The 22312-nt window shown below is 35.2% G+C and overlaps 5 protein-coding genes, 1 long non-coding RNA gene and 2 pseudogenes across 11 annotated transcripts; 7 read left to right on the top strand and 1 right to left on the bottom strand.

Annotated features, from left to right (window-relative positions):
- The first annotated feature begins 41 nt into the window (after positions 1–41).
- LOC104782895 (uncharacterized) lies at positions 42–1787 on the top strand. Its single transcript, XM_010507955.2, has 4 exons — positions 42–314; positions 533–833; positions 951–1208; positions 1294–1787. Exons 2-4 carry the CDS (start codon positions 558–560, stop codon positions 1606–1608), a joined length of 849 nt encoding a protein of 282 aa, XP_010506257.2. The 5' UTR covers positions 42–314; positions 533–557; the 3' UTR covers positions 1609–1787.
- LOC104782894 (signal recognition particle 14 kDa protein) lies at positions 1737–3447 on the bottom strand. The gene is made up of 5 exons (XM_010507954.3): positions 3282–3447; positions 2858–2931; positions 2595–2688; positions 2398–2507; positions 1737–2071 (listed from the first exon to the last, which is right to left on the bottom strand). Exons 2-5 carry the CDS (start codon positions 2858–2860, stop codon positions 1910–1912), a joined length of 369 nt encoding a protein of 122 aa, XP_010506256.2. The 5' UTR covers positions 2861–2931; positions 3282–3447; the 3' UTR covers positions 1737–1909.
- On the top strand, positions 3288–7459 carry LOC104782896 (protein THALLO). Of its 2 annotated transcripts, none has more exons than XM_010507957.3 (16): positions 3288–3779; positions 3881–3975; positions 4083–4158; positions 4289–4443; positions 4543–4689; positions 4783–4922; positions 5033–5120; positions 5242–5421; positions 5548–5700; positions 5801–5863; positions 5971–6116; positions 6227–6335; positions 6429–6700; positions 6784–6847; positions 6957–7025; positions 7118–7459. In XM_010507957.3, the coding sequence occupies exons 1-16, from the start codon at positions 3680–3682 to the stop codon at positions 7247–7249; spliced, it is 1989 nt and encodes a 662-aa protein (XP_010506259.2). In that variant the 5' UTR covers positions 3288–3679; the 3' UTR covers positions 7250–7459. The 2 variants fall into 2 exon arrangements, with proteins under 2 accessions (XP_010506259.2, XP_087368039.1); XM_087511913.1 differs by having other exon boundaries at positions 5974–6116.
- A 501-nt stretch (positions 7460–7960) lies between these two features.
- LOC104782897 (glucan endo-1,3-beta-glucosidase-like) lies at positions 7961–8793 on the top strand. Of its 3 annotated transcripts, none has more exons than XM_019244356.2 (4): positions 7961–8083; positions 8186–8211; positions 8293–8533; positions 8634–8793. In XM_019244356.2, exons 1-4 carry the CDS (start codon positions 8029–8031, stop codon positions 8666–8668), a joined length of 357 nt encoding a protein of 118 aa, XP_019099901.1. In that variant the 5' UTR covers positions 7961–8028; the 3' UTR covers positions 8669–8793. The 3 variants fall into 3 exon arrangements, with proteins under 3 accessions (XP_019099901.1, XP_010506261.1, XP_087367232.1); XM_010507959.2 differs by having other exon boundaries at positions 7962–8083; positions 8183–8211; XM_087511106.1 differs by having other exon boundaries at positions 7993–8083; positions 8165–8211.
- Positions 8794–10342: 1549 nt separating this feature from the next.
- On the top strand, positions 10343–11336 carry LOC104782898 (glucan endo-1,3-beta-glucosidase-like; annotated as a pseudogene). Its single transcript, XR_015596208.1, has 4 exons — positions 10343–10498; positions 10693–10721; positions 10812–11051; positions 11145–11336. The product of XR_015596208.1 is annotated as a glucan endo-1,3-beta-glucosidase-like (transcript).
- A 1417-nt stretch (positions 11337–12753) lies between these two features.
- LOC109132564 (glucan endo-1,3-beta-glucosidase-like) lies at positions 12754–13764 on the top strand (annotated as a pseudogene). The gene is made up of 3 exons (XR_015596209.1): positions 12754–12861; positions 13127–13385; positions 13492–13764. The product of XR_015596209.1 is annotated as a glucan endo-1,3-beta-glucosidase-like (transcript).
- A 1918-nt stretch (positions 13765–15682) lies between these two features.
- On the top strand, positions 15683–19547 carry LOC104782899 (protein IQ-DOMAIN 14). Its single transcript, XM_010507960.3, has 6 exons — positions 15683–16255; positions 16838–16914; positions 17023–17120; positions 17235–18203; positions 18305–18634; positions 18712–19547. The coding sequence occupies exons 3-6, from the start codon at positions 17046–17048 to the stop codon at positions 19393–19395; spliced, it is 2058 nt and encodes a 685-aa protein (XP_010506262.2). The 5' UTR covers positions 15683–16255; positions 16838–16914; positions 17023–17045; the 3' UTR covers positions 19396–19547.
- A 1575-nt stretch (positions 19548–21122) lies between these two features.
- LOC147946369 (uncharacterized) lies at positions 21123–22294 on the top strand. Its single transcript, XR_015597689.1, has 3 exons — positions 21123–21375; positions 21503–21589; positions 21679–22294. It is a non-coding gene; the product is annotated as an uncharacterized LOC147946369 (long non-coding RNA).
- The last annotated feature ends 18 nt before the right edge of the window (positions 22295–22312 follow it).

The following is a 22312-nucleotide window of genomic DNA, read 5'->3' on the forward strand; positions in this document are numbered from 1 at the left end:
CAAATAGTCAACTCAAGCCCAAGCGGCGTCGGTATTAGACCAGCTTATTGAATAAAACCGGTTTAATCTTACCAACCCATGGTCTAGTCTTACCAACCCATGGGTCTAGAACCATCGAGGCACAAGTGGAAAACGACGCCGTAGTGTTGCATCTTTGAAGATAGATAAACTTTGTCGATCGGCTCCTGCTTCGCTTACACACAGTTGAGCTACTCCGTTGTTTCAGGACGCAAAAGGGGAAAAAATCGAATTCTTTTCTCTCCCAAGTTAATACTAGGGTTTCGAATTCTTCGTTCCGTCAAGGCTTCGAAGAGGTACGATTACGTTTTTATGATGTTTCTCCCGGAGCTGCTCATTGTTCTTACCTAATTATTACCGAACCATTGCCTTTATAATCGAATTATAATTAGTCATAGCGTCCTTTGTCATACCCAAATTCTGATCATGCCTATGCCCAGAAGAATCTTTGTTTTGGATCAATGCTGGGTTCTAATTTGGTTGTGTTCGTTGTTTGCTTGTTGATTGCATTAAGGGAAACATTGTGGGGAGGGGTAAAGATGAGTTTCACTCAGGCTAATTGTTTTCGACCATCCTACTCTCCTTCAAGGAGAACAAGACCAAATTGCATCTCCAGTGTACCTATTAGGTCTTCACCACGGTTTGATCACTGCCCTCGTACCACATTTGCGGTTCGAGCTACTGCTTCAGTGTCCACTCAGTTTTCACCTCTTCTTAATCATCAGCGTCGTCGCTCACCTACTGGGAAATCGAAACAGAGTCCTGCTGTGTGCTTGTTTGGTGGGAAGGATAAACCCGATGGTAGTAGTGACGAGGTCAGATGCTTTTTTCCTCATGTTTTAAGTTGGTTACTTTGTTACCAGAGAGTGTTTCCTTTTGTGTACGTTTCTCTGTTCTGTTTTCTGATTGTTGTAATGACTTTTTGTTATCAGATATCACCATGGAAAGCAATAGAGAAAGCCATGGGGAAGAAATCGGTTGAAGACATGTTGCGGGAGCAGATACAGAAGAAGGATTTTTATGACACAGATAGTGGCGGCAACGTTCCTCCACGTGGAGGAGGCAGTAGCGGCGGTGGTGGAAATGGTGAGGAGCGTCCTGAAGGGTCAGGAGGAGAAGACGGTGGTCTTGCTGGGATTGCAGATGAAACCCTGCAAGTGGTTTTAGCGACCTTAGGCTTCATCTTTTTGGTAAATGAACACACAACTCTCAGGAAAGATTCCAACTTCATATGTATATCGTATCTTGCTTTGACTGGATATTCTTGTTTTGCAGTACACCTACATTATCACTGGGGAGGAATTGGCCAAGCTTGCAAGGGATTACATCAAGTTTCTTATGGGAAAACCTAAGACTGTTCGATTGACCCGAGCCATGGATGGTTGGAATGAATTCATGGAGAAGATGTCCACGCAAAAAGTGTATGATGAGTATTGGCTAGAAAAGGCGATCATCAACACGCCAACCTGGTATGACAGCCCCGACAAGTACAGACGTGTCCTCAGGGCTTATGTGGGCTCAAATTCTGATCGAGACTATGTGGACGCAAATCCTGATGAAGACTATGTGGACGCAAATTCTGATGAGTAGTTGGTGGCACTTTTGCCTTTGTTACACAACAATGTGAGGTGTCTTACTAGATTAGGAACAGGAAGAGTTTCGTAATAACAATTGAGGTTTTTCTCAGTGTTCAGCTTATGTTTGAAATTAAGAATCAGTTTATGGAATTGGTATTATTATTATACATGATCATCATTCTCGAGAGAAAAGCAAGTGCAAGCCAAAATCTGTGATGTAACAATTCAAAATCTTTGAGATCTTTCAATACCTTTCAAAATTCAAATTCTCAACCAACAATTGCAAATCAATATGATAAACATAAAAGGAGAAATTAAAGTTTCTTAGGTTTAGTGGTTGTTGAAGTGCCTTCTTTCTTCTCTGCTTCTGTGGATTTCTTCCGGTCTTTCCTTTCCCTCTTCTTCAAAGCAGTCATGTGGGCCTTAAGAATGGTGGCATAGGATGCTTGAAATCTCTGGTGATCCTTAGCACCAACCTTACAAAACAAGAAAGCATTGTAACAAGTTAGTTTCGGTCTAGTCTTAATGATCGCAGACCAGTATCAAATTTATACGAACTTTGGTATGTTTTCAACTTCCCTAACTGCTAAAAGCCAATCTATATAGTGCAAGGAAGGATGAGTAGAGAGCTAAGAGAGAATGCTATCCTATATTCATTATTATCTATAATCCAGAGAGACTAGTGACAGTTAAAAACAATCTCTCGAGTAAAATGGGTATGTTGGTGTTTACTAAGGGATAATTCCAACGTTTGGAAACAGACATGGTTTCTATATCTTGAGATATTAAGTAGAGAACATACCGAGGTAGAGACTGTTTTCTTTCCATCAGTAGCTCGAATAAGGCATCTGTATTCAATGGATTCTCCATCTGAGCTCAGTTTCCTCTTCTGCAACTTAGACTTGAGAGATGCTGACACAAGTAACAAAAAAGGGTCATATAAGATAATCTTCGAAAAGATAACAAAAGTGGAGAACAAGATACTGTGTCAAAATTTACATCTTTTCAAAGTAACCCACACAGAACCCTTCTCTTTGCTTTTCTCAAACATGCTCGTGAGTTCATTGAGGAATGGATCCAATTGTAAGAGAACCTGCAAAACCAATAAGGACGGCAACAAAAAACGCATTGAATCCTACAATGTAGCGTCAATGCTGAATCAAATCACACCAAACACAAAACGAAGAATAAAACAAATCTCACAAAAATCTTTCACATGTTTACAATTTCGTCATCTTCTGGCATAGAGATCGAGAATTTACCATTGTTAAACCTCAGATGGATTAGTTTCAGCAGAGCTTCAAACCAATGTACGGACTTGTTATCACTTGGATCACTGAGAGAGGAGAAAAAAAAAACCCATAAACACAATGCAAGTGAAAAGCAATAGTTAGATCTGATTGAGTCGAACTTTGTCAATATCAATCGAATACGCAACTTAAAAATTCTAAGCACAATTTGAATTTTTTTGCTCGAAGCCATTCAGATTTCTAAATCGATTCGACGCTAAACCCCTCTGAACCTAAATCGTCAAAGCTTCTGAACAAATCTAAGCAATAGAATTCAATTTTACAACAATTTGGAGGCGTTTAAAAATCAGATTATAGCCAACAAAACCCCAGCTCAAGAAGAACGAGATGTGAAGAATCAGAATTCAAACTAAGAAGAAGAAACTATTGAACTGACCAGAGAGAGACTAGAAGAAGAATCCCGTATGATCGATCGATCTCTCCTGCTTCCACCACCGGCCGGAGGAAACAATTTCTTCTTCGGTTAAAAGAAGTCGCCGCAAGTCAAAGACGAATATACCCCCGGTGCCCCGATAGAGTTATTTAAAGCTGGGCTTATTTCAATAAATAATGGGCTTTATTAGGCCCAGTTAAATTGTAAAACCTTATTAGGGTTTTAATCGGTGTACGTTCTCTTTTCTTCTTCGATCATCTTCGTCGACGGACACCATTGATACTCTCCAAAATTGTTCCTGTCGTAGAAACTGTGTTGCGCCGAGCTGATCCTTGTGAAGCGTAGACCCTAATTTGATTAGGGATTTTTGAATTTCTCAGAATCTACTTTGCAGCACAACAATGGGTAAAAAAGGAGTGACTCAGAAGAGAAGTAGTAGCAAAAGCTCGAAAAGCCGCAAAGATATCGTTGAAGACCAATTCGATGACGAGATTGACGCCTGTAAGTTTCTGCCCACTTGATAAAAATTTATCCTTTTTTGTTTGTTTACTAAAGCTTAATCGATTATGATGTTTTTTTTTTGTGTGTGTTTGAGTTCACAGTTCATAAACAGAGGGATATTGTTCCCTTGGATGTTAATGATGATGATACTGATGAATCGGATGAAGATGATGTGCAACCTGTTTTTGATTTAAAGGTTTGTTTTTTTTTTTTGGTTTTTATGTTTCTTGACATTTTTTGTTTTTCTCCAATTCTTTTTGCAATGCCTTCGTTTCCATGTCGAATTCTTTGGCTTTTAAATAGGATGTGGATGATGAAAGTGAAGAGGATGAAGATACAGAAGACGAAGATGAGTCTGCTAATGGACTTACTGCCAAAAGTAAGGATGCCTTCTTATGTTAATGCTTATAATATGTTGTTGTTGTTGTTGCATCTCTTCCGTTAATCCGGTGTTACTAAATTTTTTTGAGTGCCTTGTTCGTTTTCTCATTGGGGTCTTAATTGTGCAGTGATTAGGCAGAAGAAGTATCTAAGGCAAAAGTTTGGTGATGGTGACGATGAAATGGCTGATGATGATGATAAGGAGAAAGATGAGGAAGACAAAAAGATCACATGGGGTGGAAGGAGAGCCATATACCATAGTGTTGATAATGTCGATTTTGAGGTAAGAATTGTCATTGTTTGTTGATAGGCTAGTTTCCTTTTGTTCTCTCTGAATCAAACTCTACGTAAGTTGTTAATCTGGTTTGGTGTGATTTTGAAGCTCCAATCAAGTGATGATGAAGACCTTAAAGCGGAAGAAGAGGAGGTGATAAGACTAAGGAGAGAACAACTTGAATCCATTACAGATGCTGATGCTGGGTTAGACGATGATAGTGAAGACGACAACGATAGAGAATTAACCATGGAGGTGGGCTATGGGTGTTTGCGATTACTATCATGTAGTTGATTCTATCTTTGTTGCTTAGTTAACTGACACATCGTTCTGGTTTATATTTGGCAGGAAATTCCTGTCAAAGGCAAGAAGGCTACAAAATCCACCACATATAAGAAAGAGAAGGGTGATACGGACTTACATGTTGAAGAGATCAAGAAAGACATAAACTCTTTGTCAAAAGAGGAGCAAATGGAAGTAGTACTTAGGTAATGTTGATGTTTTCTGTTTCTAAAACTTTCATTAGCTCAATATATCTGTATGAGATCGTGATACATATTATGTATACTAATATTCACCTGATATGTCTTTCGTGTAGTTCTGCTCCGGAAATTGTTGGGCTTTTGTCCGAGTTGAACGATGCAGTTGAAGAGCTTCAGAGTAAGATAAATCCTGTTATGAGTAAGGTAGACCTCTTTACCTTCCAAATTTTTTTTAATAGATTTCTGTATTGTCGCTTTAAGTTACCACAGTTTGAAAGACGATATTGTTACTCCAGAGAATTTATGCAATTATGTCTCCTTGCAGTTAAAGGAAGGAGAAATATCGTTGAGTGGTGGAACAAGGTACCTGGAGGTTAAGCAGATTCTGCTACTGGCCTATTGCCAATCTATAACATTTTATCTTCTTCTCAAAGCTGAAGGGCAGCCCATCCGTGATCATCCGGTCCTTTCCCGTATTGTAGACATCAAAGTTTTATTAGATAAGGTTCTGTGAGGTTCCCTTTTACGTTTTTAATCTCTCGACAATTTACATGTTGTACTGCTATGCTATACAAGCTGTCTTTATTAATCACAGCAGCTGAATTAATATATTATTTTTGTTTATAATTAGATGAAGAAACTTGATGGAGAGCTTCCCCCTGGATTTGAGGAGTCCGTAGCAAGAAGTATTGCTAATGGAACAGTGCAAAAGGTGGTCAAAGAAGACCAGCTCGCTTCACCCGTCTCTGATTCAGTAGTTAAAATCACACAAGACATAGCCGAGGTAGAAGTTAGGATCTTACTTGCTGTTACTCCAGTTAAACTCTTATTTGTTGTTCGACAATTTCTTTTGTATTCAACCTTGCTGATCTCCATTTATCCAGCCGATGAAAATTGACAACGCGAGAGAAGAAAAGAAGAAAAAAGGAGAGAAACGCAAGCACCAGGTGAATACAATCTAAGCATTTTCTATTCTATCAGAGAGAACTCCCCCAACCTCTTGCGTACTGGAACTTTTTTTCGTTCAACTTGAACAAATTTGCTTTCGTTGTAGCAGACTGATCAGGTTGATATGCAAAGTGAGCAAATGTTAAGACTTCGAGCTGCTCTAGAGGGAAAACTTAGAAGCAATGGAGTCCTTGGTTCTACTGTCTCAAAGTCTGATAAAGCTCAAAAACGCCAGAAATTAGCTAATAATAGGTAATAACTTCTTCTTTTTTTTCATCACACTCTGTTAATATGGTGAATTCGGTTGTCCCTTTCTGAAGATTGTGATATATTATTAATTTTCCATTCTTGGATGTAACCAGGAAGCTGGAGACTTTCGACGATTATGTGGATGATGCAGACAATAATAGCACACATGATGTGAAAGCTAATAAAGTCTCCAAGCTTGTGTCCACCAAACGGAAGCCCAAGGTAAAATACATCGCAGATGTGAAACTTAAATTTGTCTTTTACTTTTTTTACGCTATTCCTTTTCTTAAATCTTTTCATCTTTTGTCTTGGAAGACTGTTTCTGGAGATGATGATTTGCCGCAAAGGGATGATATTGGAGAACGGCGTAGGAAGTTTGAGCTCAGAGTTTTGGCTGGAGCTGGTGTGAAGTCAGAGGAAGATGGCAGGAGTGGAAGTGGGGAATTTGCATCAGATGAAGACAATGATCACGATGGTTTTAATAATGACATGGTTGATAATGATAGCGAATCAGAAGATGAATTTTACAAACAAGTGAAACAGAAACAAGAAGCTAAACGAGCTGCCAAAGCAGAGATCTATTCAAGGTAGGAATACACTACATTAACCTTTTTTTTCAGATAGTTTAGTACTGTTGTTCATCTCCATGACACGTTTTGTGTTGGCTCAGGAAACCACATTTGATCCCCTCAGCGCCAGAAGACGTTGATGGAAAACGACTGATTACACCTCAGGTTAGAATGTTTCCAAAGCACACAACAAACATCATCTGTTTCTCTACCTAGCACCGTAGGTTAACGTTCCTTTTCATCTCTCTTTTTTTTAATCACCACCAAAACATAGATACAAGGCAACAGAGGATTGACCCGGCAACGCAACAAGGATCGTAAAAACCCGAGAAAGAACTACCGGGTAAGCGATCTTGGATTGCCGTTTTCTGTAACGTTGGTTTCTTTGACCTGTCTGTTTGCCTTAACTTTGGGATCTTGAATTTTTGTTTGCAGGATAAGCACGCGAAAAAAGTCATGAAAAATAAAGGACGGATCAGAGATATCAGGAAACAAACGGGTCCATATGCAGGTGAAACTCGAGGTATCAATCCCAACACAAGCCGGAGCATCCGAATCAAGAACTAACCTCCTCTTCTATGTCCCCCAATTATCTCTATTTCCATGCTTCTTTTTGCTGTTGTATTATCTCTTCTTCTTTTCTTTGGATCTTCTACTTTTCATTTTCTCTTCTTGAAGACTATAAGCAAATCATTGCTCTGAATTTTTGATGTTTTTTGTTTAAACATGTTGTCTTACATTTGTATTTCTAAGGAAGGAAAAACTTGTTTTTTCTAACTTCAAGGAGGCAAATTCAATATGCTTAAGAGTAAGAATAGTTAATAAAAACTTCAGCCAAATAGATTGATCTAAACTCTAAGTCTAAGCCAAGTATTGTTTTCTTCTCTTCGTCCCAAATTGAGAGTGATTCCATTTACTATGATTGTGGGAAATTTTTTAACGTATTTCCCCCCCTTGTTTTCTAGTAATATTTTCCATACGAATACAATGTCACTAATGATCGTTAAAAGAAAGACAATGTCACTATCAAAAACCATTATAGTTCACTATAAAAGTGGGATAAAAGGATTTATGTAAATTAGATTGTGATCAATAAATTGAGTTAAAAGAAATAATCTAATTAGGCACAACTGTAGATGTAAAAAATCTCAGATATGACACATGTGTTGTAAGAAATTATTACTAATAAATAAAAATTTGTAAAATTGGGCAAATACAAGAGTCTGTTGATAAATACTTAATTACTTCTGGATTATACAATAAATTATCACCTTGAAATATTTATAGCCATTAGCATAAATCTTATAATTCATAGAGGAGTTTTCAGAGGTCAAACGAAGTCAAACATGGCTAAAGCACATATATGTCTTTCTTTCATCATCTTGTTATACATCTCATCAGGTAATCTAATCATCAGTTTAAGATTATTTGCAACATCTTAAATTGATTGTAAGAATTTCAAACGTCTTTTAACAATTTCAGTTTCATTTACAATTACAGCAGGACATTTCATGAGAGTCAATGCGCAGGTACATGCCTTGAGAAAGTAACTAAAAGGAAATCAAATCATATGGTTTTTATAACATTTTGAGTTTGCTTCTTTGTCGCAGAGCCAGGGGTTTTGGTGTGTGGCTAAACCTGGCACGACGACCAAACAGCTTCAAAAGAACTTAGACTATGCTTGTTCGAAAATCGACTGTCAAGTTGTATCGACCGGGGGTACATGTTATTCACCAGATAATCTCTATAATATGGCTTCTGTGGCCATGAATCTTTATTACCAAGCCGAGGGAAGATACTTTGGAAATTGCAATTTCGAAGGCTCTAGTCTCATTGCCATAACCGATCCTAGTGAGTTTTATTATCTTTCTTTTTCTTACTCTAAACAATAATGTAACTTTTGGTTTATGTGATCCAAAAACTCAGTTTATTTTTTGGTTTGTTTTTGCAGGCTATGGAAGTTGCAAATATCAGTTTAATAAGTAAAGCATGTAAAAGCTGCGTATATGTTACAAAACAAAACAAATCACTCTAGTTCTGATATTATATATATATGATATATAATGTACTTTGAAGTCTGAATGGTTCCATTGTTAAGTGTTTGAGTTTTATATCATTGTCAAAACCATTATTAAATTTAATTTATAGGAAATCATCTTATTCAATAGCATGTGAGGACGAGTTTATAGTGGGAAGAAGGTTTGTCTTGTCCCTTAGCTGAAAAGCCTGAAGTATTTTTAGTATTGTGCCTTAAATTGTATTCCAAGGTTCAATTATCCATCTTTTTTCATCAATCATTAGTAAAACCATTTTTTCCCGAACAACTAATCTTTTTCTTTCTTTTTTTTTTTCTTGGACAAACACATGATTTCATTCAGTCAAACCAAATCAAAGTACAAAAATGGAGATCCAAAGATACCAAAGTTTAAAAAGTTACAAAGTTACAAAGGAAAGTTAATTATTCCCTAATACCATAAACAAGAAGATAATGGAGATAAATGAATCAATCATATATCTCCTCACTAAACCAAGAACTAGGTCGATTCTTTCCAAAGTAAACCTCTTTCGTAACCGGGAAGGCTGAACAAGATTGTTTGATTTTATTAAGGGAGTAAAACAAAAAAAAAATTGAAATTGTTTACAAACATAATACAAATCAGATTACGAACAGTGTTATTACACCTTGAATGTATATGTTTGTAGGAAAATTACTTCTTAATCCAAAATCCGGATTACAACAGTCTTTCCTGTTTCTTTATTTCATAAATTTTGCGTGTCTGTCCTTAAACCAATAGAGAAAGACATCCTAAAAGGCTAAAACCTTAATCTTTTGTAGTTGGGAGATATCAGTAAGAGACATAGGATAAGAAGCCTCTTGCTCTATAATGGTGTTCGAGCGAATCCATATATTCCATTTTTGTATTTCAAAAGCAAGAGATTTATTTTTCGCGTTTTGGTTTGATTTTGATAATTTTTCTATTTTCAGTAAATGTTAGAATATATGGTAACTATGATAAATTTTGTAACTTTTTTTTTTTTTCGTTTTCTAATTTTCTTGCCAAAGTAAGTAAGAAAAAACAATGTAAGTTAGAAATGATATATATAGCCGACCGAAGATATTTCACACATGTTTTCTAAACTAAAATAATAATAAAACATAAATGGTAGTAACATGGTAGTAACATTTGTAAAAGTTGACAAATAAAAGACTAAAAGTTACAATATACAAAGAAAAGTACTACTAAAGTACTATATATATATATATATATATATTTTAATATTAATTATGTTGAGATATATATTATACAAATTAGCTTAAAAATATATCTAATTGTTAGCAGAAAGTATTATAGTCTTCAAATCTAAAATTAAAATTTACCAAAGAATCACTAACTTTTCTGTAATCATTAAATGTTTTGGATACTAGAGGATTAAAAATTTACTATGTTACAAACTATTAATAGTTAAATATGATTGATGTGGTAAAATGTGACTGAACACACTTTTTAATATAAATAATTAATTTAATTCTATCAGTAAGTATGCAACATCTGTTGATAATAATGAGAAATTTTGCAAGATTTGAAAAATAAGTATTTTATTAGATACATATGTATACTCAACCATATATGCTAATATATACCCTCTCATAGTTTCATAATATTAAAGAATTCTATTTATTATTCCAAATCTCTCTATATAAGAGGGGGATGGGTTAACCTAGTTTATAGCAAAGCTATAGACGTCAAACGAAATCCAACATGGCTAAAGCACAAATATGTATCTGTTTCATCATCTTGTTATCCCTTTGGTCAGGTAATCATAACTAATCATCATGTTTGATTAATATAATTACAATATATCAATCAATCTATATACATCGATTGTAGCGATGCATACGGATGTTATAGATCATTTCAAAATCACAATTTCATTTTTTTAGATTTTCCAAGTTCTGTAGTAATATTTTGTTTTTGTGTTTTGTTCATGTTTTTTTTTTTTACTGACAGAAGGAAATTTCATGGAAGTCATGGCAAATGTAAGTAATTAGATTACTCATAAGTGCAGTCAAGTCATAAAATTGTTTTTTTATATAATTAATGGTCTTTGAGTTTGTTCTTTGTTACAGAGCTCCGGAAAATGGTGTATTGCTAAACCTTCTACGTCTTATGATAAACTTCGAGAAAACATAAAATCGCTTGTTCGAAAATCGATTGTAAGATCATATTGAACGGAGGTGCATGTTATTCTCCAGATAATCTCATCAGTCGTGCTTCTGTTGCCATGAATCTTTACTACCAAATTCAAGGAAGACGTTTTGAGAACTGCAATTTCGGAGGCTCTGGTCTCATTGGCGTAACTGATCCTAGTGAGTTTCCTTTTTTTTTTTTTGCTCTAAACAGTTATGTAACTTTAATTTGTTTAGTCTAAACTTAAATCAATTTTTTTTTCTTATTTACAGGCTACGGAAATTGCATTTATAAATTTCGTAAGTAAAACATATAAAATATGAAGCTTCGACTTTGAAAGAAGATAGAAGACCGTACCTGAAATTTTATATTTATTTGAAGTTTTGATCTTTCAACATTCAAATGTTTGAGTCTTGATATGTGTATGTCATTATCAAAATAATAAAATATAATAATTTTATCAACACTTCATCTAGCTCAGTAGTAATAAAAATATAATACCAATAATCTTAATTATATTTGATTTAGTTATGCTACATAAATACGTACATACATTCGTTAGATGTGAATTTTTCTTGCCAACGAAACCTAATTAACACATACACACACTTATTATTAGTTCACATACACGAGCAAATGTGAGTATGTGACAGCATGTGAAGACGAGTTTTTTTAGTGGGAAGAAGATTTGACGATTTGTCTTGTCACTTTAGCTGAAAATCTTGAAGTATTTTAATATTGTGGCTTAAATTGTATTCCAAGGGAGTTATCCATTTTTTAAATCACAAATTAGTTTTTTTTTTTTTTTTTGAACAAACATCACAAATTAGTAAAACCGTTTTTTTTTTCCCGAGCAAGTAATCAAATATAATGGAACTGCCGGAGTTGTATATCTCCTCACTAAACCAAGAACTAGGTCGATTCTTTTCAATGTAGATCGCATTCTCAAATCGGAAAAGCTGAAACTACACTATTTCAATAGAGGATTAAAACACAACATTTTGATATTAATTGTTTACAACCATAATAAAAATCAGCTTATGAATGGTAATAGTGTTATGACATCTTCAATGTATGTATTTTTTTTTTTTTTTTTGGGCAAAGTTCAATGTATGTATATGTATTTTTTTTGGGGCAGAACTTCAATGTCTTCTTTTTTTTTTTTTTTGTCAAACAACTTCAATGTCTATGTTTCTGTAGAGAAACTAATTGTAAGTCCAAATCCGGAAAACTCAAATTTCCTATTTCTTGTTCGTTTTGCGTAATTTTTTCCTCTATATCCTTTATATATATAAAAAAAGACATCCTTTAACCTTAATCTACAATTTTCAGTAAATATTAGATCAAAATTATAACTATGAGGAACCTTGTAACTTTTTTGTTTCTTCTAATTTTCTTGTCAAATAAGTAAGAAAAAACAATGGAAGTTAGAAATGATAAATTACCCAAGATATTACGACATGTGTCATTTGTAAAAAACAATGGTAGTTCTAACATCTGTAAAAGTTGGCAAATAAGAATTACAATATGCAAAGAAACTATAGTACTTACTATATAGACATTAATATTAATTATGCTGTGGGATATATATCATACAATTAGCTTAAAATATATCTAATTGTTGGCACAAACTATTATAGTCTTAAAACTAAAATTTTAAAATTACCAAAAAATCACGAATTTTATCTGTATATATAAATTGTTATAGATACTAGATGATTGAAAATTTACTATAAAACAATATATTATTTTAATTTTCTGTTTATATAATTCATAATTAAAATTTAAAATTGATATATATTTATTCCAAGTTATTCCAAATCTCTCTATAAATAAAAGATGGGTAATGGGTTAACCTATAGTTTTAAACAAAGTTGTAGAGGAGGTTTCAGACGTCAAACAAAATCAAACATGGCTAAAGCACAAATATGTATTTGTTTCATCATCTTCTTATCTCTTTGGTCAGGTAATCACAACTAATCATCATGTGTGATTAATATATAATTACAATATCGATCAATGTATATACATCGATTGTAGCGATGCATACGGACCGGACGTTACAGATCATTTCAAAATCTTAATTTCGTAAGATATTCCAAGTTCTGTAATATTTTTGTGTTTTTTCTTTTTCATGTTTTTCTTACAAAAGGAAATTTCATGGAAGTCAAGGCAGATGCAAGTAATTAGATTACTCATAATTAATTGAAAACAGACAAGTTATATAGAATGTTTTTGTATAATGCTCTTTGAGTTTGATCTTTTGTTACAGAGCCCCGGAAAATGGTGTGTTGCTAAACCTTCTACGGCTACCAATAAACTTCAACAAAACATAGACTACGCGTGTTCGAAAGTCGATTGTAAGATTATATCGAAAGGAGGTGCATGTTATTCTCCAGATAGCCTCATTAGTACTGCGTCTGTTGCCATGAATCTTTACTACCAAACTCTAGGAAGAGATTTCTGGAGCTGCCAATTCGAAGGCTCTGCTTTCATTAGCGTAACTGATCCTAGTGAGTTTCCTTTTCATCTTTTTATTTATTTATTATTCTCTAAAGTCTAAACAATTATCTAACTTTTGTTTGGTCTGATCTCAAATGAACTTTTTCTTATTTACAGGCTATGGAAATTGCATTTATACATTTCATAAGTAAACATATGAAGCTTCGACTTTGTTGCAAGAAGATAGAGGATCGTACTTGAAATTCTATAGTTAATATTATTTGAAGTTTTGATGTTTCGATTTTTCAACAGCTAAATGTTTGAGTCCAAATGTCACCGTCAAAGCAATAAAATATAAATTTATCGATACTTTATTTAACTCTGTATTAATATATAAATATAATACCAATTAATAAACTTAACTATATTTGATTTGGTTAATGCTACATAAATAAATACATATACGTTAGATGTGAATTCTTTAATGTTTTTGCCTAAATACATGTAAAGTAATACTAGACTTTTATATTCTTCTGATTCTTACCAGCAAAACCTAACAAGCTAACATACACACATTAAAAAGTTTTCTACGGTTATCATAAAAGTCTTAACTGTGTACCATATGACATAAAGTTATGTTGTTGTGGTTTTATGAGATTAAAAGAAAGAAAAAGAGATATAGAGTACAAGAAATATGGCTATAGATCACCTAATTTTATTAATTATCAGTTGAGGTCAATTTTTTTTTTTTTTTGTCATCTGAAATTTTTATTAGAATTTTGTTGTAGAATCATGGTGAAATACAACGCCCAAAAGAGGGAACCATATGCCGGCGGACAAAGTTTATGTCCCCAGAGTCTAAAGTCGGAAGAAGAAGAGATTTCCCCGGAAACTAAACCCAAAACAAGAGAAACCAAAGATAATACAATAACAAAAAATTTTAACCCAATTCGCAAGAGAGCAGAACCTTTATTAAGAACAGAAGAAACCAAGCTAAAATCTTAAGAGAAGTAAAAGAACGCAAGAGAGCAGAACCTTTATTAAGAACAGAAGAAACCAAGCTAAAATCTTACAAGAAGTAAAAGAACCAAGAAGCAAAGAACCTCCTCTTCTTGTGAAGCACCTGCCACTGAGATTAACCAGTTGAGGTCAATTATCTATGTTGGGTATCCCCTTAGACACAAGAATATATGATGGTATCATATATAGGTAGGGTTAGGTTAGGTCTTAATGATGAAAATTAATAATTAAGTCACACACACGAGCAAATGTGGGCAGCATACGAAGACGACGGGGAATGAATGGGAAGAAGAATTGTCTTATCACTAATTAGTTGAAATATTTTATAATATTCTTGCTTTGAATTGTATTCCAAAGATAAAATGAAAATTATATGCGTTTTTAACACCCGAATAAGTAAATTATGTTTCCCAAGTCCGTGGACTATATATATGTAATTTGGTACCGTCTAATTCGATACATTTGATTCGCATATCTAGACCAATAACTAGCTAGGACGAGTCTTGTTGAGAAGAAACCTTATCCCGCCCCATAACATGAAACAACACTAGTACAGCCACGCTGCCTCGGCTCTAATAAGTTCAAAATACTACTCCACTTTAACCCCAACATGTCCAAGAGGAGAACACTGATTGGTCCATGTCACGTGAACTAACACATTTGGCAAGTACTGCACAAATTAATGACGGCAAGAAAGTGAGACGACCACACGCGAGATGTGAGCGCGTAAGTCATGAGAGACAACAAAGAGAATCAACCTCGTCTATGAAAATTTCATCAGATTCTGTCGATACCAAACAAAAAAAACTCATACTAATAGTATTTTTGTTGGTCGTTTACAAAAATTTAAATTGCGACTGTCCTAATTATGATTTGTATATTATACACCGGATAAAATAAACAAATCAGAATGGGTCTCTCCACTAAACTTAAAAAATATATTAAAAATTCTACAAAATATATATATACTCTTTGGGCGGGGGCAGGAACAACACATATACTTAAGAAACGATAATAATGGGCATAGTTCTTCTTTGAGACCTGCTTCTGCTTTTCTTTCTGTTGCTGTCTTTGATTATAATAGGAAAGCTTTATGTTTATTTAATGATGCAACTATGACGTCTTTCTTTTATTAAACTTACAAAAGATTAGCCTAAAACAAATTTATTACCTAGAAAAAAATTCATTCAATAATTATTTTCATGGTAACACTGAAAAGTACAGTTCGACATCACATCCTATCAACTAAAAGAAATGGTACACACAAAAAAAAAAGGGTTAAATCAGTTGTTGTCTACGTTTGGAGATGAAAAGTTATCAAGAAGTCTCCCCACTAAACGCTATTAATGATCCAATAAAATCTACTAATCTAACATATTAGTCGTCCACTAAGAAAATTGTGTTACCGTTGTTTGGTTAGGGATGAGTTTTTTGAGTTTTGTGGTTAGTAAAAAAGCCAACATTGAGTGAGATAAAGTGAACAACTCTTTCTCTCTCTTCATGATGGTAAAATCGATTTGATTAAAATCCAAAAAAGGTAGTAAGAGAAACAAAAAGCAGCAAAGGAAGGAAAAAAAGTTTCAAAATTTACATTGGCATACCAACTAGACCCAGATCCAAAGTTGCAGACTTTTCAACCATTTTCAAAGTCATTTTACCCACACACACAACACTACTAAAAAGGATTAGTATTTAGAAGACTAATTAATGTTTTCTTAAAATACTATTTCTTTATTGTGCGTTAGAGAGCTGAGAGAGGAAGCAAGCAGAGGAGAGGATAGACAAAAGAGAAAAGGGAAATTTACCAGACAAGAGTTCTTTCTTCTCTGCCCCTTGCCTCTCTCTCTCTCTCTCTCTTTCTTAGTTTCTTTTGAGAAGATTTAGAAGAAGGGGTAAAGCTACAAAAAACTTCAGACTCGAGGTTAGTAATTCGTGTTGCTTAGTGATGATTATTTTAGTTCTGTTTCTTGATTTTATAGTTTTTCACTTTCTGGTTTTCTGGGTTGTTTCAAAAGATCTGTCTTTTCTTGTTCTTTGTGTCTCTCTACTCTTGTTGGGATGTGAAACAAAACACATGATACTTGAGGGGGGAGAGAGACAGAGAGAGAACTCACTTGTGACTTGTTTTTGTTCTCTGAGTAAAATTCTCTAGGCAAAATTGAAACTTTTTTCAGTTTTCTAATATTATTCTGCATATTAAATTTGAGAATTTTACAACTTAAAAGCTGTCTTCTTTGTCTCTGTGTGTGTCTCTCACTCTCTCTTTTGTTACAATAGAGCAAGCAAGTTTTGTGTTGATTTAGTTAGTTCACCTAATCTGAAGAGTTGAGCTAAGATTTGTCAAAAAGTTAAAACTTACTTTTCATGGAAGCTCAACAAACTCAAAGAAACCCCTCTCTCTCTCGTCTTCTCTTTGGCAGTTTCTGTATTTGAGTTTCTTTGGATCTGCCTTTAATTTTTCTTTCATTTGTCTTTTAACTGCAGTTTCTTTTGGATCATGCAGGTACGAGTTTTTTTCTTGGGCTACAGAGCAATCATGCTAACTTACGCCTTTTCCCAAAATCTTATCCATCTGTCTCGGTAAGAAATGGTTCCTTTGAGCAATACACTGTTGTAGTGGTCTTAAAACTCTCCATGCATAGATCTTTAAAACAAAGGTTGTGTTCTTCTGTTGAATTGTGTTGACAGATAAGGAAAGTAATGTTGGAAAAATGGTGAAGAAAGGAAGTTGGTTTTCTGCAATCAAAAGGGTTTTTACTCCACATTCCAAAGAGAAGCTTGGCAATGTAAGCTTGTTTTGCTCTATAAGAAACGTTTACTTAAGATTGCAAAGATGTTGGATTTAAGGAGTTTTTTGATGAGTTACTTTTTGGCTCTTGGTGACCATTTACTTGCAACAGGAAACAGAGATAAAGAGTGGAAAAGAAAAAAGGAAGAAAGGTTTTGGGAAGCGAGAGCCTAGTAGTATTGAAAAGATCTTGGGAGAGGCTGCGAGAGATCATAATCTTGTTTTCAGGCCTCCTACTCCTGAGAGACCAAATCCATTCTCAGTCTCTCCTCCTCTGAGGCCTGCTTCTCCTCGGGCTCCGTCTCCAAGAGTTGCCTCACCACGAGCCGCTTCGCCAAAGCCTCCTTCTCCTAGAGCTGAAGTTCCAAGATCCCTTTCGCCAAAGCTACCTTCTCCTAGAGCTGAAGTTCCAAGATCTCTTTCGCCAAAGCCCCATGATCGGTCAAAGCCATCATCAGCCTCTGCCAATGCTCCTCCTTCTCTGAGGCCTGCTTCTACTCGAGTACCTTCTCAGAGAATTACCACTTCCAGTGTTCCTTCTCCAAGACCAAGTTCACCAAGAGGTGCCTCCCCACAAGCCGTCTCTTCAAAGTCACCTTCTCCAAGAGTAGAGCCACCAACATTGGACACTCCAAGACCTCCTTCGCCAAAGCCTCCTTCCCCAAGAGCAGACCCACCAAGATTGGATGTTCCAAGACCTACCACGCCTAGGCCACCTTCTCCAAGAGCAGAAGCACCAAGATTGGATGCTCCACGACCCACTACGCCTAAGCCACCTTCTCCAAGAGCAGAGCCACCAAGATTAGAAGCTCCAAGACCCACTACGCCTAAGCCACCTTCTCCAAGACCAGCCCCACCAAGATTAGAAGCTCCAAGACCCACTAAGCCTAAGCCACCTTCTCCAAGACCAGACCCACCAAGATTAGATGCTCCAAGACCCACTACGCCTAAGCTCCCTTCTCCAAGAGCGGTTTCGCCTAGAGCTGTTCAGCGACGGGAGATTGTTCATAGACCAGAGCCAACACTTTCGGTTCAACATGCTTCTGCAACAAAGATTCAAGGAGCTTTCAGAGGTTTCATGGTACGTATACACATTTATAAGTTTCTGTTTCAAGATTTGCACATTATTACACTAGCCTCTATGTCCGAGACAAGGAAGTTACTGACTTAAGAGTGTAACAGGCAAGGAAGAGTTTCAGAGCTCTCAAAGGTCTAGTCAGGCTTCAAGGGGTGGTGAGAGGATACAGCGTGAAGCGTCAGACGATAAATGCAATGAAGTACATGCAACAAGTGGTCCGTGTTCAATCACAGATCCAGTCACGTCGCATCAAAATGTTGGAAAACCAAGCTCAGGTTGAGAAAGATGAAGCCAAATGGGCTGCATCTGAAGCTGGTAATGATAATTGGGATGACAGTGTGCTGACAAAAGAGGAAAGGGATGCAAGATCACTGAGAAAAACTGAGGCTATCATCAAGAGAGAAAGATCCATGGCCTATGCATATTCTCGCAAGGTAAATACTCAATCCTTCCTTCCTCATGCCATCATCATGTTGATGCAGTTTTTGCTAACGTCTCTATCTCTGTGCAGTTGTGGAAAAACAGTCCCAAGTATACTCAGGAGAATCGTTCTTCAGGTGGGTTCCCTCAATGGTGGAACTGGGCGGACCGGCAGCATCCTCTTGCTAGTCCTGCACCGAGCTATAGCCAACCATTAAGAGATTTCAGGCTAACACCATCAAGACTCTGTCCAAGTCCTCTGTCTCAGTCAAGCAAAAAACACCATACAAGGCTTGACAACCACTTTGACAGTTCAACACCCAGATCGTCGAGGTCTACACTGCTCACTCCATCCAGACACATCCACAGTGGTACATCAAGATACTCGAGAGGAAGACTAATAAGAGGTCAAGATTCTCCATTCAAGGATGATGACAGCCTCACAAGCTGCCCTCCATTCCCGAGTTACATGGCTCCAACAGTCTCTGCGAAGGCAAAAGTCAGACCAAACAGCAATCCAAAGGAGAGAGTGATGGGTACACCTGTCAGCGAGAAGAGGAGAATGTCATTTCCCCCTACACAACAGCAAGGTCTCGATACGTTTAGATGGAACAAAGGGTCATTGGTCATGAGCAACAGCAGCAGCCAAAGGGGTCCTGGTTCACCTGGAGGTGTGGTTCTTGAGAAACACAAGACACTTAAATCAGTAGGAAATTTGAGCATTGGTTCCTCTGCCTCGACAGTTGGGAGAAAAGAATTTAACAGATTTGTGTGATCTCTTTTGATTTGAACATTTTGTTTCCTTATTTTGTGGCTTTTGCTTCACTTATGGTTGGTGGTGTTGATTTTGAGTGTTGTAACATAATAAAAAGGTAAAACATAAACAACAACAGAGGATTTGGTTTGAAGTAGAAGTTTTTAGAGTCATATGAGCATGAGACTTGGTAATACAATTGAAGCAATTCAAAAGCGTAAAATGTCACCTAAGGTATGATTCAAGACCTAAATCTGCTGGGTAGAAACTAGAACAAAACACCAAGTATCTTAAGACTAGATTCAGATAAAACGTATGATCAAGATCATCATCACAAATAGTTCACATTAGGTTCGTTCTAACATCAGCTTTCTCAATTCCAATCTTATGCTATTGAAGTTACGAAATACCCTCTGTCTAGCAAAAACGGTACGTTCCGATCCATATAAATACGACTTCTTCTTATACCCTGTGAGGCTGTGACAGAACCTCATCAGAGACTAAATCAAAATACATAGGGGAAACCAAACGGATGAGTATAGTTGTTTCTCTGATTAGATTTTAAATTTAATGTTTCAGACACAACTTTCCAGTAAATTAAGATATTGGATTTGTTGACATATGTCTGGCCTGGTTTTATATAGAAAATATATAAAACTTATCATGTATGGGAATAATTCATTATCACCAATAAGAATAACCAATAATTCATTTGATTTTTTTTGGGATATTAGTTCTACAAGTATATTCTTTCTATATTATGAACATTATGCTGTATCGTTTTTTTTACTTGTCATATGTAGTGTATTTCTTATTTTGCTTTTATATTTGTATTCATTTTAAAATAAACAATTCACATGAAGTTATTATTTAAATATTTTCAAATTATATTTACTTATTAATAGTATTCTAATCATGTATCATTTATTAGTATATAGTTAATTAACATATATATTATATATATTCATATTACTTTATCAAAAACAAATTGTTGTAAACTTGTAAATATACATAAGTTAGGTTTTGATCTCACTTATATTAGTACAACTGAATCATTTCCCATATGATTTCAATATATGACTTCATCAAATATTTCGGAGTGTCTTTAGTTTTGGATCAAATATCATGGATAATATTTATTCTCATAATTGAATCTAAATAATATAATATATAATTTGTTAATTTTCTTGCGTTTGTTGGATAGTATAAATACTATTGAAGGTACGAAGAAAAGTAAAAAACAATAATTGAGGGAAACATTTTCAAATTTTTGTAGGAAAAAAGTATATTTATGTGATATAAACTATTAAATAATCAATTTATTAAATAAGTTATTAAACTCTTTTAAAGTATATAATTACAAAATAACATTTCCTAGTATTAGAGAAAAAGAGACAAAGTAAGATATGAATCCAACAACGACAATTTTATGCAATACATATAACCAAAATAAATTATAGTATGTGTTATTCTATAACGGTATTGCTTTAAAATGTTGTGTTTGTTTGTGTGACCTAACTACTCCAACCTTGGAAGTAGTCTTAGTTGAATGAGTGTACTGCCGGTAAAAAAACAGTAATTTTTTGAACTTTGGCAGCTTGCAGAGCTGACCAACAACGTCCAGAATATTTTGGAGGCCCTGAGTAGTTCAGAAGTCGTGGAAATAAAGGTATGTAAGATGCTCCTCATCTCTCATTCATTGATAATATGACTAGTTAAGTGGAAAGGTAGAGATGGTGTAGGACAATGTCCCAAAAGTTAAAATTAAGTTGGTAGGTAGAGATGGTGTAGGACATGAGATCACCATGAGCGTAGAAAAAGGAAAAAAGAGGTTTATCTTCCAAAAGAATTGGATAAAGTTTTTGCAAGCTGAGAAAATAGGTTTAGGTAGATACAGTTATCTTCTGTTCTGGTGGGACTAACACAAATGTAATTGTTCTTCTCGATGTTAAGAAGAATGTAGAATCAGAATCTGCACCTCCACCTGCATCACCAACCCAAGTAAGCTTTCCTAACACTCATTCTCATTCTCTCCACATTTGATTTATAGTGATTTCCTAGCACTTATTCTCTTTCTCTCCACATTTGATTTATAGTGATTTCTTAATTATTTTCTCTTGTGATCAAGGTGGTTTCACTTGAGGAAGACAAAGACCAACAAGCTTGTGAGATTGTTCAGGAGGACAAATTAATTCCCAAAACAAAATCTTTGGAGGTTAGTATTTATATCCTTTTGTCACAAATGAACGAATCATTAATGGTGTTTGTTTCTGTCTCTAATGTCTATGTCTCTGTCTCTAACAGGAAACATGTTCCTCTCAGATAGATCATATAATCATGTTGGAGCAATCATGTTCCTCACAGAAAGATCATATAACCATGCTGGAGAAATCATGTTCCTCGCAGAAAGATCTTATAATCATGTTGGAGAAATCATGTTCCTCGCAAAAGAACATTATAAAAGGGTTGGAGATGAAATTAGAAGAAAGTCAAAAGGTAGTGGGTGAGCTGAAAAGCCTGCTTTGCAAAGGAGAGTTGGATCGTAAGAGCCTCATAGACACAATTATGGGAAGAATATATCGTGTTGGACATTTTTTATGTGACATTTGGACAATTATGGTACTAAGCAAAAAATTTCTTTCAGGATCAACTTGAGAGCATGACAGGAGAACGCCCCTCCTGGCTACGTTCGTAATGCGCTCGTGTGACAGGATTAACCGGTTAATAACCTGGTTTGGGCTCTCTCATCTCTGGTTTAGTTAATTAGGATTTCTGGTGTAGTTATTTCATCTTAAATATTTTAAACAAGGCTGTGACTTTGTAGTGAACAGATGTCATAAGGTATATTGGGTCTACTATTGTAAGATGTTGATGTGGAATATTATCTTCTGACCAAAACATAAAAAAGTAATTTTGCCTACCTAGTTTATTGGTTCTT

This window comes from Camelina sativa, chromosome 4, assembly GCF_030686135.1.
Source record: "Camelina sativa cultivar CO46 ecotype springtype chromosome 4, ASM3068613v1".
Taxonomy (NCBI): domain Eukaryota; kingdom Viridiplantae; phylum Streptophyta; class Magnoliopsida; order Brassicales; family Brassicaceae; genus Camelina; species Camelina sativa.

Coding starts and splice junctions, on each gene's coding strand:
- LOC104782894 (XM_010507954.3), bottom strand. Junction 2,508..2,594: donor GTGGGTTACTTTGAAAAGAT/GTAAATTTTGAC, acceptor TACTTGTGTCAG/CATCTCTCAAGTCTAAGTTG. Junction 2,072..2,397: donor AGAAAACAGTCTCTACCTCG/GTATGTTCTCTA, acceptor TTGTTTTGTAAG/GTTGGTGCTAAGGATCACCA.
- LOC104782899 (XM_010507960.3), top strand. CDS start 17,046: ATGGTGAAGAAAGGAAGTTGGTTTTCTGCAATCAAAAGGGTTTTTACT. Junction 17,121..17,234: donor CCAAAGAGAAGCTTGGCAAT/GTAAGCTTGTTT, acceptor TACTTGCAACAG/GAAACAGAGATAAAGAGTGG. Junction 18,635..18,711: donor CCTATGCATATTCTCGCAAG/GTAAATACTCAA, acceptor ATCTCTGTGCAG/TTGTGGAAAAACAGTCCCAA.
- LOC104782896 (XM_010507957.3), top strand. CDS start 3,680: ATGGGTAAAAAAGGAGTGACTCAGAAGAGAAGTAGTAGCAAAAGCTCG. Junction 5,121..5,241: donor TAAATCCTGTTATGAGTAAG/GTAGACCTCTTT, acceptor GTCTCCTTGCAG/TTAAAGGAAGGAGAAATATC. Junction 6,701..6,783: donor AAAGCAGAGATCTATTCAAG/GTAGGAATACAC, acceptor GTGTTGGCTCAG/GAAACCACATTTGATCCCCT.
- LOC104782897 (XM_087511106.1), top strand. CDS start 8,029: ATGGCTAAAGCACATATATGTCTTTCTTTCATCATCTTGTTATACATC. Junction 8,212..8,292: donor TCATGAGAGTCAATGCGCAG/GTACATGCCTTG, acceptor TCTTTGTCGCAG/AGCCAGGGGTTTTGGTGTGT. Junction 8,534..8,633: donor CATTGCCATAACCGATCCTA/GTGAGTTTTATT, acceptor TTGTTTTTGCAG/GCTATGGAAGTTGCAAATAT.
- LOC104782895 (XM_010507955.2), top strand. CDS start 558: ATGAGTTTCACTCAGGCTAATTGTTTTCGACCATCCTACTCTCCTTCA. Junction 834..950: donor CCGATGGTAGTAGTGACGAG/GTCAGATGCTTT, acceptor TTTTGTTATCAG/ATATCACCATGGAAAGCAAT. Junction 1,209..1,293: donor CCTTAGGCTTCATCTTTTTG/GTAAATGAACAC, acceptor CTTGTTTTGCAG/TACACCTACATTATCACTGG.